This window comes from Gossypium raimondii, chromosome 8 (assembly GCF_025698545.1).
Source record: "Gossypium raimondii isolate GPD5lz chromosome 8, ASM2569854v1, whole genome shotgun sequence".
Taxonomy (NCBI): Eukaryota; Viridiplantae; Streptophyta; class Magnoliopsida; order Malvales; family Malvaceae; genus Gossypium; species Gossypium raimondii.
The window spans coordinates 39,085,000-39,096,402 of record NC_068572.1 but is presented as its reverse complement, the minus strand read 5'-3'; the positions used below and the strand labels follow the sequence as shown (position 1 = coordinate 39,096,402).

The following is an 11,403-nucleotide window of genomic DNA, read 5'->3' as shown; positions in this document are numbered from 1 at the left end:
CTTTTAGTATTATTTGGTAGGTTTTATTTCATCATAGAAAAGTTCTACTTTCATTGTTTGATTTTCATTATTTTATTATTATTTGATATTTAATAATAATTTTATTATTTAATACCAACAATATTTTTTTCTTATGAGGTTGAATAAAAGAACTGAAATCAAAATGCAGTTAATTGAATTAAAAATTAAACAAGTTGACATAAAAGAATCTCCCTTGATGGAAGATGATGATGAAAATAATAAATTGAATAATATCAAAGATTAAGAACCTGACCATGTTTTTGTAATATTATTAGTTTTTATTTTTTAATTAAAATTTATTTTTAGAGCACGTTTGGTTCGCTGTATAAGAATGGAGGCGTAATGGAATAGAGGCGTAATAGTATTCTTGTGTTTGGTTGAATGGAAATGGAGGTGTAATAGCATAAGGGAAAAAACTAAAATGACTAGAATACCTTTAGCAGAAATTTGTTTAGGTAAATGATTATTGTTATTGTTATTAAATTTTAATAAGATTATTAGTATCAATAATAAATAATTTAATTATATTTTAACATAATTATTATTAAATATATTTTAATTAAAATATATAATTTAATAAAATTCTTAATAATCAATATTCTTATATAAATTTACTAAAATCATAATATATGATACTATAAAATATAATTTAACATAATTATTATTAAATATATTTTAATTAAAATATATAATTTAATAAAATTCTTAATAATCAATATTCTTATATGAATTTACTAAAATCATAATATATGATACTATAAAATATAATTTGAAATAATAATTATTAAATATATTTTAATTAAAATATATGATTTAATAAAATTCTTAATAATCAATATTCTTATATGAATTTACTAAAATCATAGTATATGATACTATAAAATATAATTTGAAATAATTATTATTAAATATATTTTAATTAAAATATATGATTTAATAAAATTTAAAATAATTATTACTAATAAATTTTCTTATATGAATTTGTATAATTTAAAATAATTATTATTAAATATAATTTAATAATAATATATGATTTCATAAAATTCTTGATAATAAATTTTCTTATATGAATTTGTATAATTTAAAATAATTAATATTAAATAGGGCAGTAATTGAATGAGCAATCCAATGAACCAAACATGATCCTCAATTCCTTCAAGTATGTTTTCAAATCAAAATTAAGAGTATGTTTTCAAATCAAAATTAAGAGTATATCTATTTTGTTGACAAATCTAAACTAAGCTTTTTCTAATGACTGGATCGAAAGGGTGAAGAACCCAATAAACAAGAACAAGTATAACTATTGTTTTCTATGTCAGTGTGATCTTCTAATGCAATCCTATAACTAGGAAGAACCGCATATAATTGGTCGGATTATGCTTTGAGATCATTGTAAAATCTTTGCTCAAAATCGGTAGCTCTTCTCCCTTCAGTCAGTAGCTATCTTGAGTCTTTCGGACTCGGGCATCTTCACGATTTTCAGGATCGCATCTACATATTCTTCTACATTTTGAGCAAGAAATCTGTTTGTTGTCCACTTCATCTAAAACAATGTCCATTTTCGCCGAGAATTATGAGTGAGGGGGTCAAGCAAAATGAATATCATTTTAAAAACATTTTAAAATGGAAAACAAAAGTAGCTCGAATCAGAAATTATAATATCAATTGCCATGCTAGCTCACCTATAGGTATGGCTCCTGCAGCCATGTACTCTACAACACTAATGCCAAAGTGCTCGTCTATCATTGAGTGGATTCCAGCAACAACCCGCCCAAAAGACTTACCAAGTCCCTGCATAGTGTATGAAACCGATCAAACAAAGAGTTAAAACATATATATTGTAGTAACGCAAATGTAGACAAACTTGATTATCTACTAATCATCAATTTTCGGATGATTTTCATTTAGCGAGAGGATTCAACTAAACTTATACGTAATTGTTCTTACCTATACATCACGTTTTTATGGAATTCCACATCGTCTTGAATGTTCAATTGCACTGCTTTGTCTTTCAAATTCGAGTCTTTCCTTGTCCGATTTATTTCGGCAACTACCTACAAACCGCAACTTAGGTCTTGAGAGTGTTCATCTAGTTTTTTATGGCAATGAAAATGCCTCAAGTTGAAGACTATGTGCCCGAGTCAAAAAAATCAAAGCGTAAAGAGTTTCTAGAACTAATCAAGGTTCCAAAAGCTGAAACACGGAACCATTAAAAATTTAGCTTGAAGATCTATGTAAGTATGTGCACCTTCTGGACGAAATTGTGCAATGATATGATTTTGGAGTTTCCACCGACCTTTCCAAAGGAAGTGCCTGCTTGAGATGTAAACGGTAAGAAATCACAGATGAATGGCACTAAAAATATAAAATTCACTATGATTGGTGATGAATAACGAGAAGCAGTAACTCAAGTCTGAAGTATCACAAGGGGATAAACTCGCTTAATGCTCTTAGGAATACCCCAAAGCTTCTCGATGTGAGACTGAGTCCATGAAGAGTTGACCATTACAAGATGTGCATAAGATCCCACCATTACAAAATTTGTTTGGAAGGACTTGTTAAATAGACTACTTGTATATACTTGTTGCATAAATTGTGAGACAAAAATGTATGAACAAATCCAAGAACAATAACAGCAATTGCTTATGCAATTCAATATCAAATCTTTCTAGATTTAATGTTTGGATTTTAAGAAGTTAAGGGGGGGAATCCCTTTCTTGGACTGGATAATATTTTGAACAAATGCAACAACAACAACAACTGTTTAACAAAGCTGAAGTAAGAAGCAGCTCAAACATTAAAACTAAACAGTTGAGCAAATTCAAAACTAATTGCATAATAGATTTAATGACTGTCATTTGCTTTAAGATTGAAATTTTGAAACTTGAAAAATGAAATGACTAAAAATGTTCCTGTCGGATAACATGGACTAAATCTACAACTTTTAAGCATAATAAAGGGCTAAGAGTAGAATTTAACCAAACAGATTTAATTGCTGTTAAGACTACAATTTCATAATTTGAAAAAGTACATGTACTAAATCCACAACTTAAGCAAAGTACAAAGTCTAATAGCTGAATTTGGCCAAACAACATATATACTAGTAGATCAAAATGAACTGAAAGTTTAAAAGAACGAGAGATGAAGCAAACATCCTATGTCTTGCATACAACACAAATGCCAGAATCAAAGCAAACTTAGTCACTGCTCAAACATATGTTGAAATTGAGCAGCCTAACTCACTCTCTTATTTATCTATAAGAAGATGGAAGATGCTTATGTTTGCTACAACACTATTACTCAATGCATATCTGGATTCAGGGAATATAACTTTTCAAGGACTTGGAAAAGCAAATCATACCTAAGCCAAGTCTACATAAAAAAGAATGTAAAAATGATGGGGGAAAGGTACCAGCAGCCTCCAGTTGTTTCTGAAGTTCTTGGTCAACAGCATCATTTTCAGCCTAGACAACAGGGGTAAAATGAAAATGAAAATAGAAAATTCTAACAACTAATTTAAAACGAACAACATTATTGAACAAACTATATTACTTGAAGTTCAACAATCCTTCTAAGTTGAGCAAACCACCATCACAATTTACATGTGAAAACTAGAATAACAGTTAGCTTCCATCAAGATACAGTATTACCAATTAAAAAAAATATCGTCCATATCAATAAATTCATCAAATGGCTTCTGAGTGACATACAGATTAGACGTTCCTTCTACCATTGCCATCAGCAACACTAGAAAAAGCAATTCTATCTAGCTTTTCACAAATAACTAAAACTAAAGACTTGAAAGGGCAAGGGAAGGGATTGTAAAATGGATTTTGATTCAATGTGACATGAAAAGTAAACATTGGTTCAAAATAATTATAATGATAGGTTAAGGAACGTACTTCCATTGTAGTGGTGAACTCCAAATTTGCACAACATGGCATAATACTCGATCTCCGACTTCCTAAGATGAGGGTAGTTGTTGGCAATAATAATCAATTTACCTACAACACACAACAAAATAAGTATACATGTCTTCCAATGCTCAATCAACATTATATTAGCAACACAAAGGGAAAAATCGATTTTCAAACAGAATCTGTTTAAACACTATCTCCCAAAATGGAATTCATTCACTTTTAGTTTACTATTCAAAACAAGAAATCAAACCCATCATTTTTCATATAACAAAACAAACTACAAGTGACAGAGATGTTCAAAACAACAACCAGATTGCTCGACATTTCAATATGGGATAGGAATAATTTCAATTTTAAAAAAAACAATGGAATACCTTTGGAGCTTCTGAGAGATTTGAGAACAGTTTTGTAACCCAAAGTGTATTTCCCACTTTTCATAATGAGAGCCAATCTGTTGTTAATGCTCCCATGGGTCTTCTTCTGCATCAAAATACCATCATCAATAACATAAAAATGAATTAGCATGTTTTCAGAAAATTTAGGTTAAATATTCAAAAAAAAAAGAAGAAGAGAAAATGAGTAAAAGGGTCTTTACGGTCTTCTTGGCGGCAACCATTGTCGTCGAAAGACAGGAGATCTTCGGCGAGAAGGGAACTGGAGGTTTGGTTCGCTGGCAGCTTCTGTTGATGTTGGGAGGGAGAGGGTGGGGTAGAGAATCGATTTCGGTTTGGGAGGGTAAAAGGGAGACCGATTAGGCAATCTTTGATTTTGGAACGTAATAGCAAATCGGCGCTGAAGCAGAGAAAAGTCGAATCTGTCTGCAACGTAATAGGCCCGTATTAGGGTAATGCAACAAACTAAATAGGGTATTTAGTGGGGCCACGGATTAGGGGTGTAATGGCTAATCCATTACACCCAACCAAACATGGTGTTATTATTTTGAAGAAGTTGAATGTTTGAATTTGTCTTAATATAATTTCTTTTTAATTTTTTTCCGAAGTAGAATTTTTTTTTTATGAAAATAGGAAGTTGAATTTTTTATTTAATTTATTATATATTTTTATTTTTTTTACATTTTTAACTAAATTATGGTTATAACATTTAATTTAAAAATTAATATTTTTTTATTACCTCCCTAACTTTACTCATAATTTATATTATTTTTTAATATAATGTTTTCAATAATTAAAATATATAATTTTATGATGAATTCTGTGAAACGCGAGAGTAGCAACGAAGGAGAACATGTAAAACGTTCAACAAATAAGGTTCGTATCAGGGAGACAGAGTGAGATCCGGATGTGGCAATGGATTTAGCTTCGATTACAAAGAAACCTTTGTCATGGAAGCATCGTTTAATAGGGACTGGCCTTCAGGCTGAAGGACAGACAACAACTTCGAATGTTTTTTCTGATGAAGGGGAATTCGAGTTGTCGAAAACAGATGTCGTGTGTTCTTTAGTTAATGGCATTCCATCGATCAATTTCTCTGAATGGGTAAACTAGATCCTAATTAACGACATGGCTCATACATTGGTAATTAAGCTTCTGGGAAGAAGTATGGGTATATTGTGCTTCATAATAAAGCTCGTTCTTTGTGGAAATCGTCTCAACCGTTTTGCTTAATGGATGTTGAAAATGGTTATTTCTTAGCTAAATTTCAAAGCCCGGAGGACTTTAAGAAGGTCCTATGTCAAGGACCTTGGATTGTTTATGGGAAGTACCTAACCTTACAACCTTGGTCCATGGATTTTAACATAGCACAACCTTACCCCCATATGGTCATGGCATGGATTCGGCTTCCTAGATTGCCATGCATATGTACAAACGGAGAATCCTGTGGGAAATAGGAAGATTAGTAGGGAAAGTAGCAAAACTTGATTTTAATATGGATAATGGGGTTAGGGGACGTTTCGCAAGGATGGCGGTATAAGTAAATCTGGAGAAAGTATTGATCTCTCAAGTTTTGGTCAACGAAGCACTGCAGAGAGTTGAATACGAGTACCTACCCACCATTTGTTTTTCGTGTGGCCATTATGGCCACATAAAAGAAATTTGTCCTAAAAGAATGAATGAACCAAAAGAATCTGAGGAAAGTGTCGCACATGGAGAAGGAGAACAAACAAGAAACACAACTTCAAACACGGATGACTTACCAAAGAATTCAGATGGTTATGGCCCTTGGATACTAGTGGAAAGGAGAGGTAGATGACCACCAAGGACGACCAAGAGAAGTGGCAGTCAGGACTCTAGACCAACAAATAATTCAAGGTTTCATGCTTTGGAAACCCTAGCTGAAGATGAGGGTATCCAAGAACAAGGGTCTGGACTAGGGATCGAAACGGGCCAAAGAAAGATAGGCCCAGATGTTTCACATGTAATGAAAGAGGCAGAACCGTCACATATAGGTCTGGGTTAGCAAGGGAATATTGTGAGTAGCCCATAGCATAGAGAATTGGGTCGAAGCAGGTCTATTAAAGCTAGGGGGTTAGGAATTGCTATGGGCCACAGATGAGCGAGCCTTGTTGAGTTGGATATAGGGGAAGAAGTGGGTGCATCCAACCTAAGCCTGGGGCAATGTGGACTGAATGGAAAGAGTCTTCTAGTTATGGGGTTGGATCAACACAAGCCCGTTGAGGAGATAGGCCCCGAAGAAAGACCTAAAAAGGGGATTGGTAAAGGTGGTTGGAGAGGACCAGTCCGGTAAAAGAAGGCCCAAACATGTTAGCAGTTAGGGTTAGAGGGAAAGGGGAGACCTACCTGGTACACGGCGGCGACGCCTTGACGGAAGAAAGAATCTTTCCTAGTTCGTTGGAGTCTGATGTTGTGGAGCAAATAAGATCGAACCGAGAGGAGCATGCACGAAGTACAGTGCTTTTTTAGGAGAGGGGAGAAGAGGCGACAAAAGAAAAACGCCTTACAGGGGTCGTGATGGAAGCTAGCTCTCATTCTAGTCAGCAATCGAGACCTGATAAATTGCAGGAGGTGATGATGTTCATAATGAAAGGCATATTGGATTCGAGTCAGTGTTCAGTGGTGGCATTTAAGGGAAATATTCACCTCGATTCTTCGATGGGTTCACCCGTAGGTAGGCTTGGGGTCGTGGGTCATCACGCAGTGTAAGGAATTTTACGCGCTGGACGGGGTAAGTCTAGTGGGAATAGGCAGGGCAAGAAGCTTAATAAAATTATTAGGGACAAGGGCAGTCCTTTCAAAGCCTCTTCCCCAAGAGTCCCCTTGGCTGAGCCAGTAAGTAGCATTCTTGAACTTTTACAAAGTCAGTTCCAATAAGGTTTGGTAACTGAGGTATCTAAGGAAGTGGGTGTAAGCCCAGATGTTCAAGAGAGTGAACTACTTACAGGATTATTTTTTAATAATGAATGTCAATTCATCTTTACTCACTTGGAACTATTAAGAGACCGCAAGTGCAAAGTTTCTACACCTTTTTAGAGTGTAAAGTATGGATTACAAGCCCGATGTCGTTAGCTTGCTAGAAACAAAAGTCAGTGGTGGTAGAACATATGAGATAATTGCAAAGTTAGGATTCCAAAATTCGCATTGGGTTGAAGCACGAGGATTTTCAGGTGGAATCTGGATAAGTTGGAAGAATACGGCCCATCTTGAAATTGTTAAAAACCACCCTCAGTTTATTTTGACAAGGGTATTTATAGGGACTCCTATACAAGTGGTTATGATTGCTTTTGTCTATGGAAGTTCGAATAAAACTAGAAGACGATTGCTTTGAGAAGAATTAAAAAAAAAACCATCTCTAATACTTCTACTCTTGGATGGCAGTAGGGGACTTTAATGCTATCCTTTCCAAGAGTGACAAAAAGGCAGGCAATATTGTTGAGAGACGTTGCCCTTATTTTGGAGAATTTTTTTAGTCCAATGGGCTACAAGACCTGGGGGTTAGAGGGCCGTCGTTTACCTGGCAGAAAGGTGGGACATTTGAAAGACTAGTTCGAGCTTTGGGGAATTTGGCTTGGATTCAAACTTTTCCAAGGTGTCTCGTAACACATCTTGTAAGAATCAAGTCAGGCCATTGACCTCTTTTTACTAACCTCTGTTTAGAGATTAACTTACTAAGAGGATGTCTTTTCCACTTTCTGGTCGGATGCACCCAGCATCAAAGGTTTTCAAACATCATAAAAGATTTGTAGAACTATTGTGGAGACATGTCTGGCACTTTAGGTAAACTCACTGTGGGCCTCAAATAATGGAATAAGAATGTGTATGGGCATATTGGAGTTCACAAATGGAAATCAGTACAATCTTTGAGTCAAATTCAGAAGGAAATAAAAAGGTCAAGTTCAAACACGTTATTAAAAAGGGATATGGATATGAAAGAGGAACTTGAAGAGGTGCTAAATCATGAAGAGTTACTATGGAAGTAAAAACCAAAGTGTGATTGGCTTAAGTTAGAAGATAGGAACATAGTTTTTCCATAGTCGTACAATGTATAGAAGGAAAGTTAATCGCATTAATGCCCTACGTAGTAGGAATAGTGAGTGGTTGTATGATCCAAACGAAATTCAATCTGAAGCATTAGGCTATTTTCAAAAACTATATGGGGAGCTGCTAAGTAAGACGGGGGAGTTACCTCCTAGCCGCTTTCCCCAATTGGAGTAGAATGACATTGAATTTCTAGGGAGAAAAGTCTCAAATGATGAAATTAAAAAGACACTTTTTGATATGACACCATTAAAAGCACCTAAAAGTGCTGGATATCATGTGGTCTTATTCCAGAATCAATGGGATAGCATTAGGGGTACAATTTGTGAATGGCTTAAAGAAGTTTTTAAAGGTAGGCCTATTGATCAAGATTTAAATAACACATTCATTGTTCTTATTCCAAAGATTGCCCAACCTGAGGAGATCTCGCAATTTCGACCCATTAGTCTTTATTCTGAACCCTATAAACTGATTATAAAAGTTATAGAAAATAGTTTCAAAGTAGTATTCCCTAAGATAATTGCACAAAAGCAGGTTGGGTTCATTACAGGATGAAATATATCTGACAATATCATCATTGCAAAAGAGGTGATTCATTCCATGCGAGGGAAAAACAAGAACTGAATGACTATTAAAATTGACTTAGAAAAAGCGTAAAATAGAGTTAGATGGTGTTTCATAGATAGCTCTATCCAAGTAGTAGAAATACCATATTTTTTACGAAAGTTAATCATGTCTGCCATTTCAACGTCCACTATGCAAGTTTTATGGAACGGAGTTCCCACAACAAAATTTAAACCTGCAAGAGGAGTGCGTTAACGATGTCCTCTATCACCTTACTTATTTGTTTTATGTATGGAACGGCTAGGGCACAGTATCAAAGCAGTTGAAATCTCTGATGAATGGAGCCTTATTAAGCTAACTAGAACATGGCCAACTTTATCACACTTATTCTTTGTAGATGATTTGGCGATCTTTTCAAAAGCAGACATAAAACATGGCTTGTTGCTAAAGGATATTTTGGACCGTTTCTGTAACATTTCAAGACACGGTATAAATGCACAAAAAACTAATATGTTATTCTCTAGAGGGGTTGATGACACTTTAAGAAATCGATTAAGCGGGCTTCTAGGCTTTCAACAGGTTCAAGAGTTAGGATCATAACTAGAAGTTTCGCTTCTACACAAAAGGGTTACAAACTCTACCTTAGGGTTTGCGATCGAGAAAGTCAGAGCTAAATTATGTAATTGGGATGCAAAGTAGTTGTTTATGGCAGACATATTTACATTAGCTCAATCAATCCTTCTCTCTATTCTGAACTATTTTATGCAGTTCATGCGAATTTCGAAAAGGGTTTGTGAGGAGATAGAGCGATTGGCAAGGCAATCTATATGAGGGTCTAATTCGTGGAAAAAGAAAGTAGCGTCGGTCGATTAGAATTCTATATGCCAACCTTGAGTATGTGGTGACTTGGGCCTTTGACATTTAGAAGACCAAAATGCTTCATTCCTTCTAAAATTAGGGTTTAATCTCGTCTCCAAAAAATAAGCCCTATGGGTTATTATGTTGCGCTCAAAATATAGAGTGAAAGAGAGGATCCCTAATAGCATTGTGCGAGGGAATTGTTCAGCCATTTGGAAAGGGATTGCAAAGGTATAGCCCTTGCTAAAAGAGAATATGTGTTGGTCAATTGGAACAGGAATCTCAGTCCGCTGTTGGGAGGATTCTTGGATCCCTAAAGTAGGATCGTTAAAAGCATACATACCTCCCATTGACAGGCCAATCACAGATTACTCTCTCAAAGATATGGTAACAGACGATGGAGCATGGAATCTTAAGGCTTTTAACGAACATCTGCCAGAAGAAATTGTTAAAAATATTGCAAACATTCCTCCTTCGTATCCACCTGCTGGCACAGATAAAATCTTCTAGGTACATACTATGAATCAGGGCTTTTCAGTTAAGAATGCATATCGAATGTTAAAAGAAGAACATGGAATGTGCAAGATGCTAGATGGTGAGTCGTTTGGAAGTACTAGGGACTGCATCAAGTATGTTTCTTCTTATGGCTCGTTTGTAAACAGTGATTGCTTACTAATCTGGAACGTGTACGTAGGGGTTTTGGACAAAATATATCATGCTGAGTCTACCAACATGAGACAGAAGATATTTTGCATGTCCTCAGGGATTGCCCGATTGCTAAAGATGTTTGGAAGTGCTTTGTGCAGGAAGAATACCGACGTTTATGATAAATCCTCAACGTTTGAATATTACTCGACGTTTATGATAAATCCTCAATGTTTAAATAAGAGGATAAAAGTGTTTCAACACGTTAAAACTCACATTCTCTTACAATGACAATAATGTCAATACCAATTGAGTTAAGACTTAATCAATTATAACATGTTTATTTTTGAAGTATAGAAATGCAAATTTTAGCATACATATTGTATTTTACTCATATTTTGATAATTGATTACTTATATTAATTATTTAAAATTAAAATATTTCATTAAAAATAACAATAATTAAAGCATATATTCATTTTAATAAAAAACGTAATAAAGCATCTTTTAATTTGGATATTACGGTGATTTATTCTGCTTATCACAGGATGTATAAAATGATGAAATATTGGATTTAATAATATTTCATTAGTAAAATAAAAAATGAATTAGATTAGCAAAAACTTGAAAAAAATTCATCCGGAATCAAAATGGTCGATCATGAAAAACCCAAAGTGATTTTCTCGAAAGCCCAGTAAGTTACTAAACCCAAAGATCAGATATATATATATATATATATATGCTAAAAACGCTATGATTGGGCCTTATCTCAGTTATGTAAAACGGCGTCGGCGGCAATTTACCATCCGAACCAAATCCTGGAACGAAGAGGAGAAGGGCGGTTTAAGGACAAAATGGGAAAAGACGAGTATAACAAAATCAAAAAGAAAAGTCTAGAACCCGCGCGAAACCAAATTCCAAGACCTTCCGGTTACCCTCTCT

The 11,403-nt window shown here is 34.5% G+C and overlaps 1 protein-coding gene and 1 pseudogene across 2 annotated transcripts; both read right to left on the bottom strand.

The window, feature by feature from the left end:
* Positions 1-1,426: 1,426 nt before the first annotated feature.
* LOC105791398 (GDP-Man:Man(3)GlcNAc(2)-PP-Dol alpha-1,2-mannosyltransferase-like) lies at positions 1,427-3,422 on the bottom strand (annotated as a pseudogene).
* Positions 2,451-7,130, bottom strand: LOC105791401 (60S ribosomal protein L30). 2 transcript variants are annotated; one of them, XM_012619466.2, is made up of 5 exons: positions 4,537-7,127; positions 4,316-4,421; positions 3,924-4,025; positions 3,434-3,485; positions 2,451-2,503 (listed from the first exon to the last, which is right to left on the bottom strand). In XM_012619466.2, exons 1-4 carry the CDS (start codon positions 4,555-4,557, stop codon positions 3,481-3,483), a joined length of 234 nt encoding a protein of 77 aa, XP_012474920.1. In that variant the 5' UTR covers positions 4,558-7,127; the 3' UTR covers positions 2,451-2,503; positions 3,434-3,480. The 2 variants fall into 2 exon arrangements, 1 of the variants encoding a protein (XP_012474920.1); XR_008198582.1 differs by having other exon boundaries at positions 3,434-4,025; positions 4,537-7,130.
* Between the last annotated feature and the right edge of the window lie 4,273 nt (positions 7,131-11,403).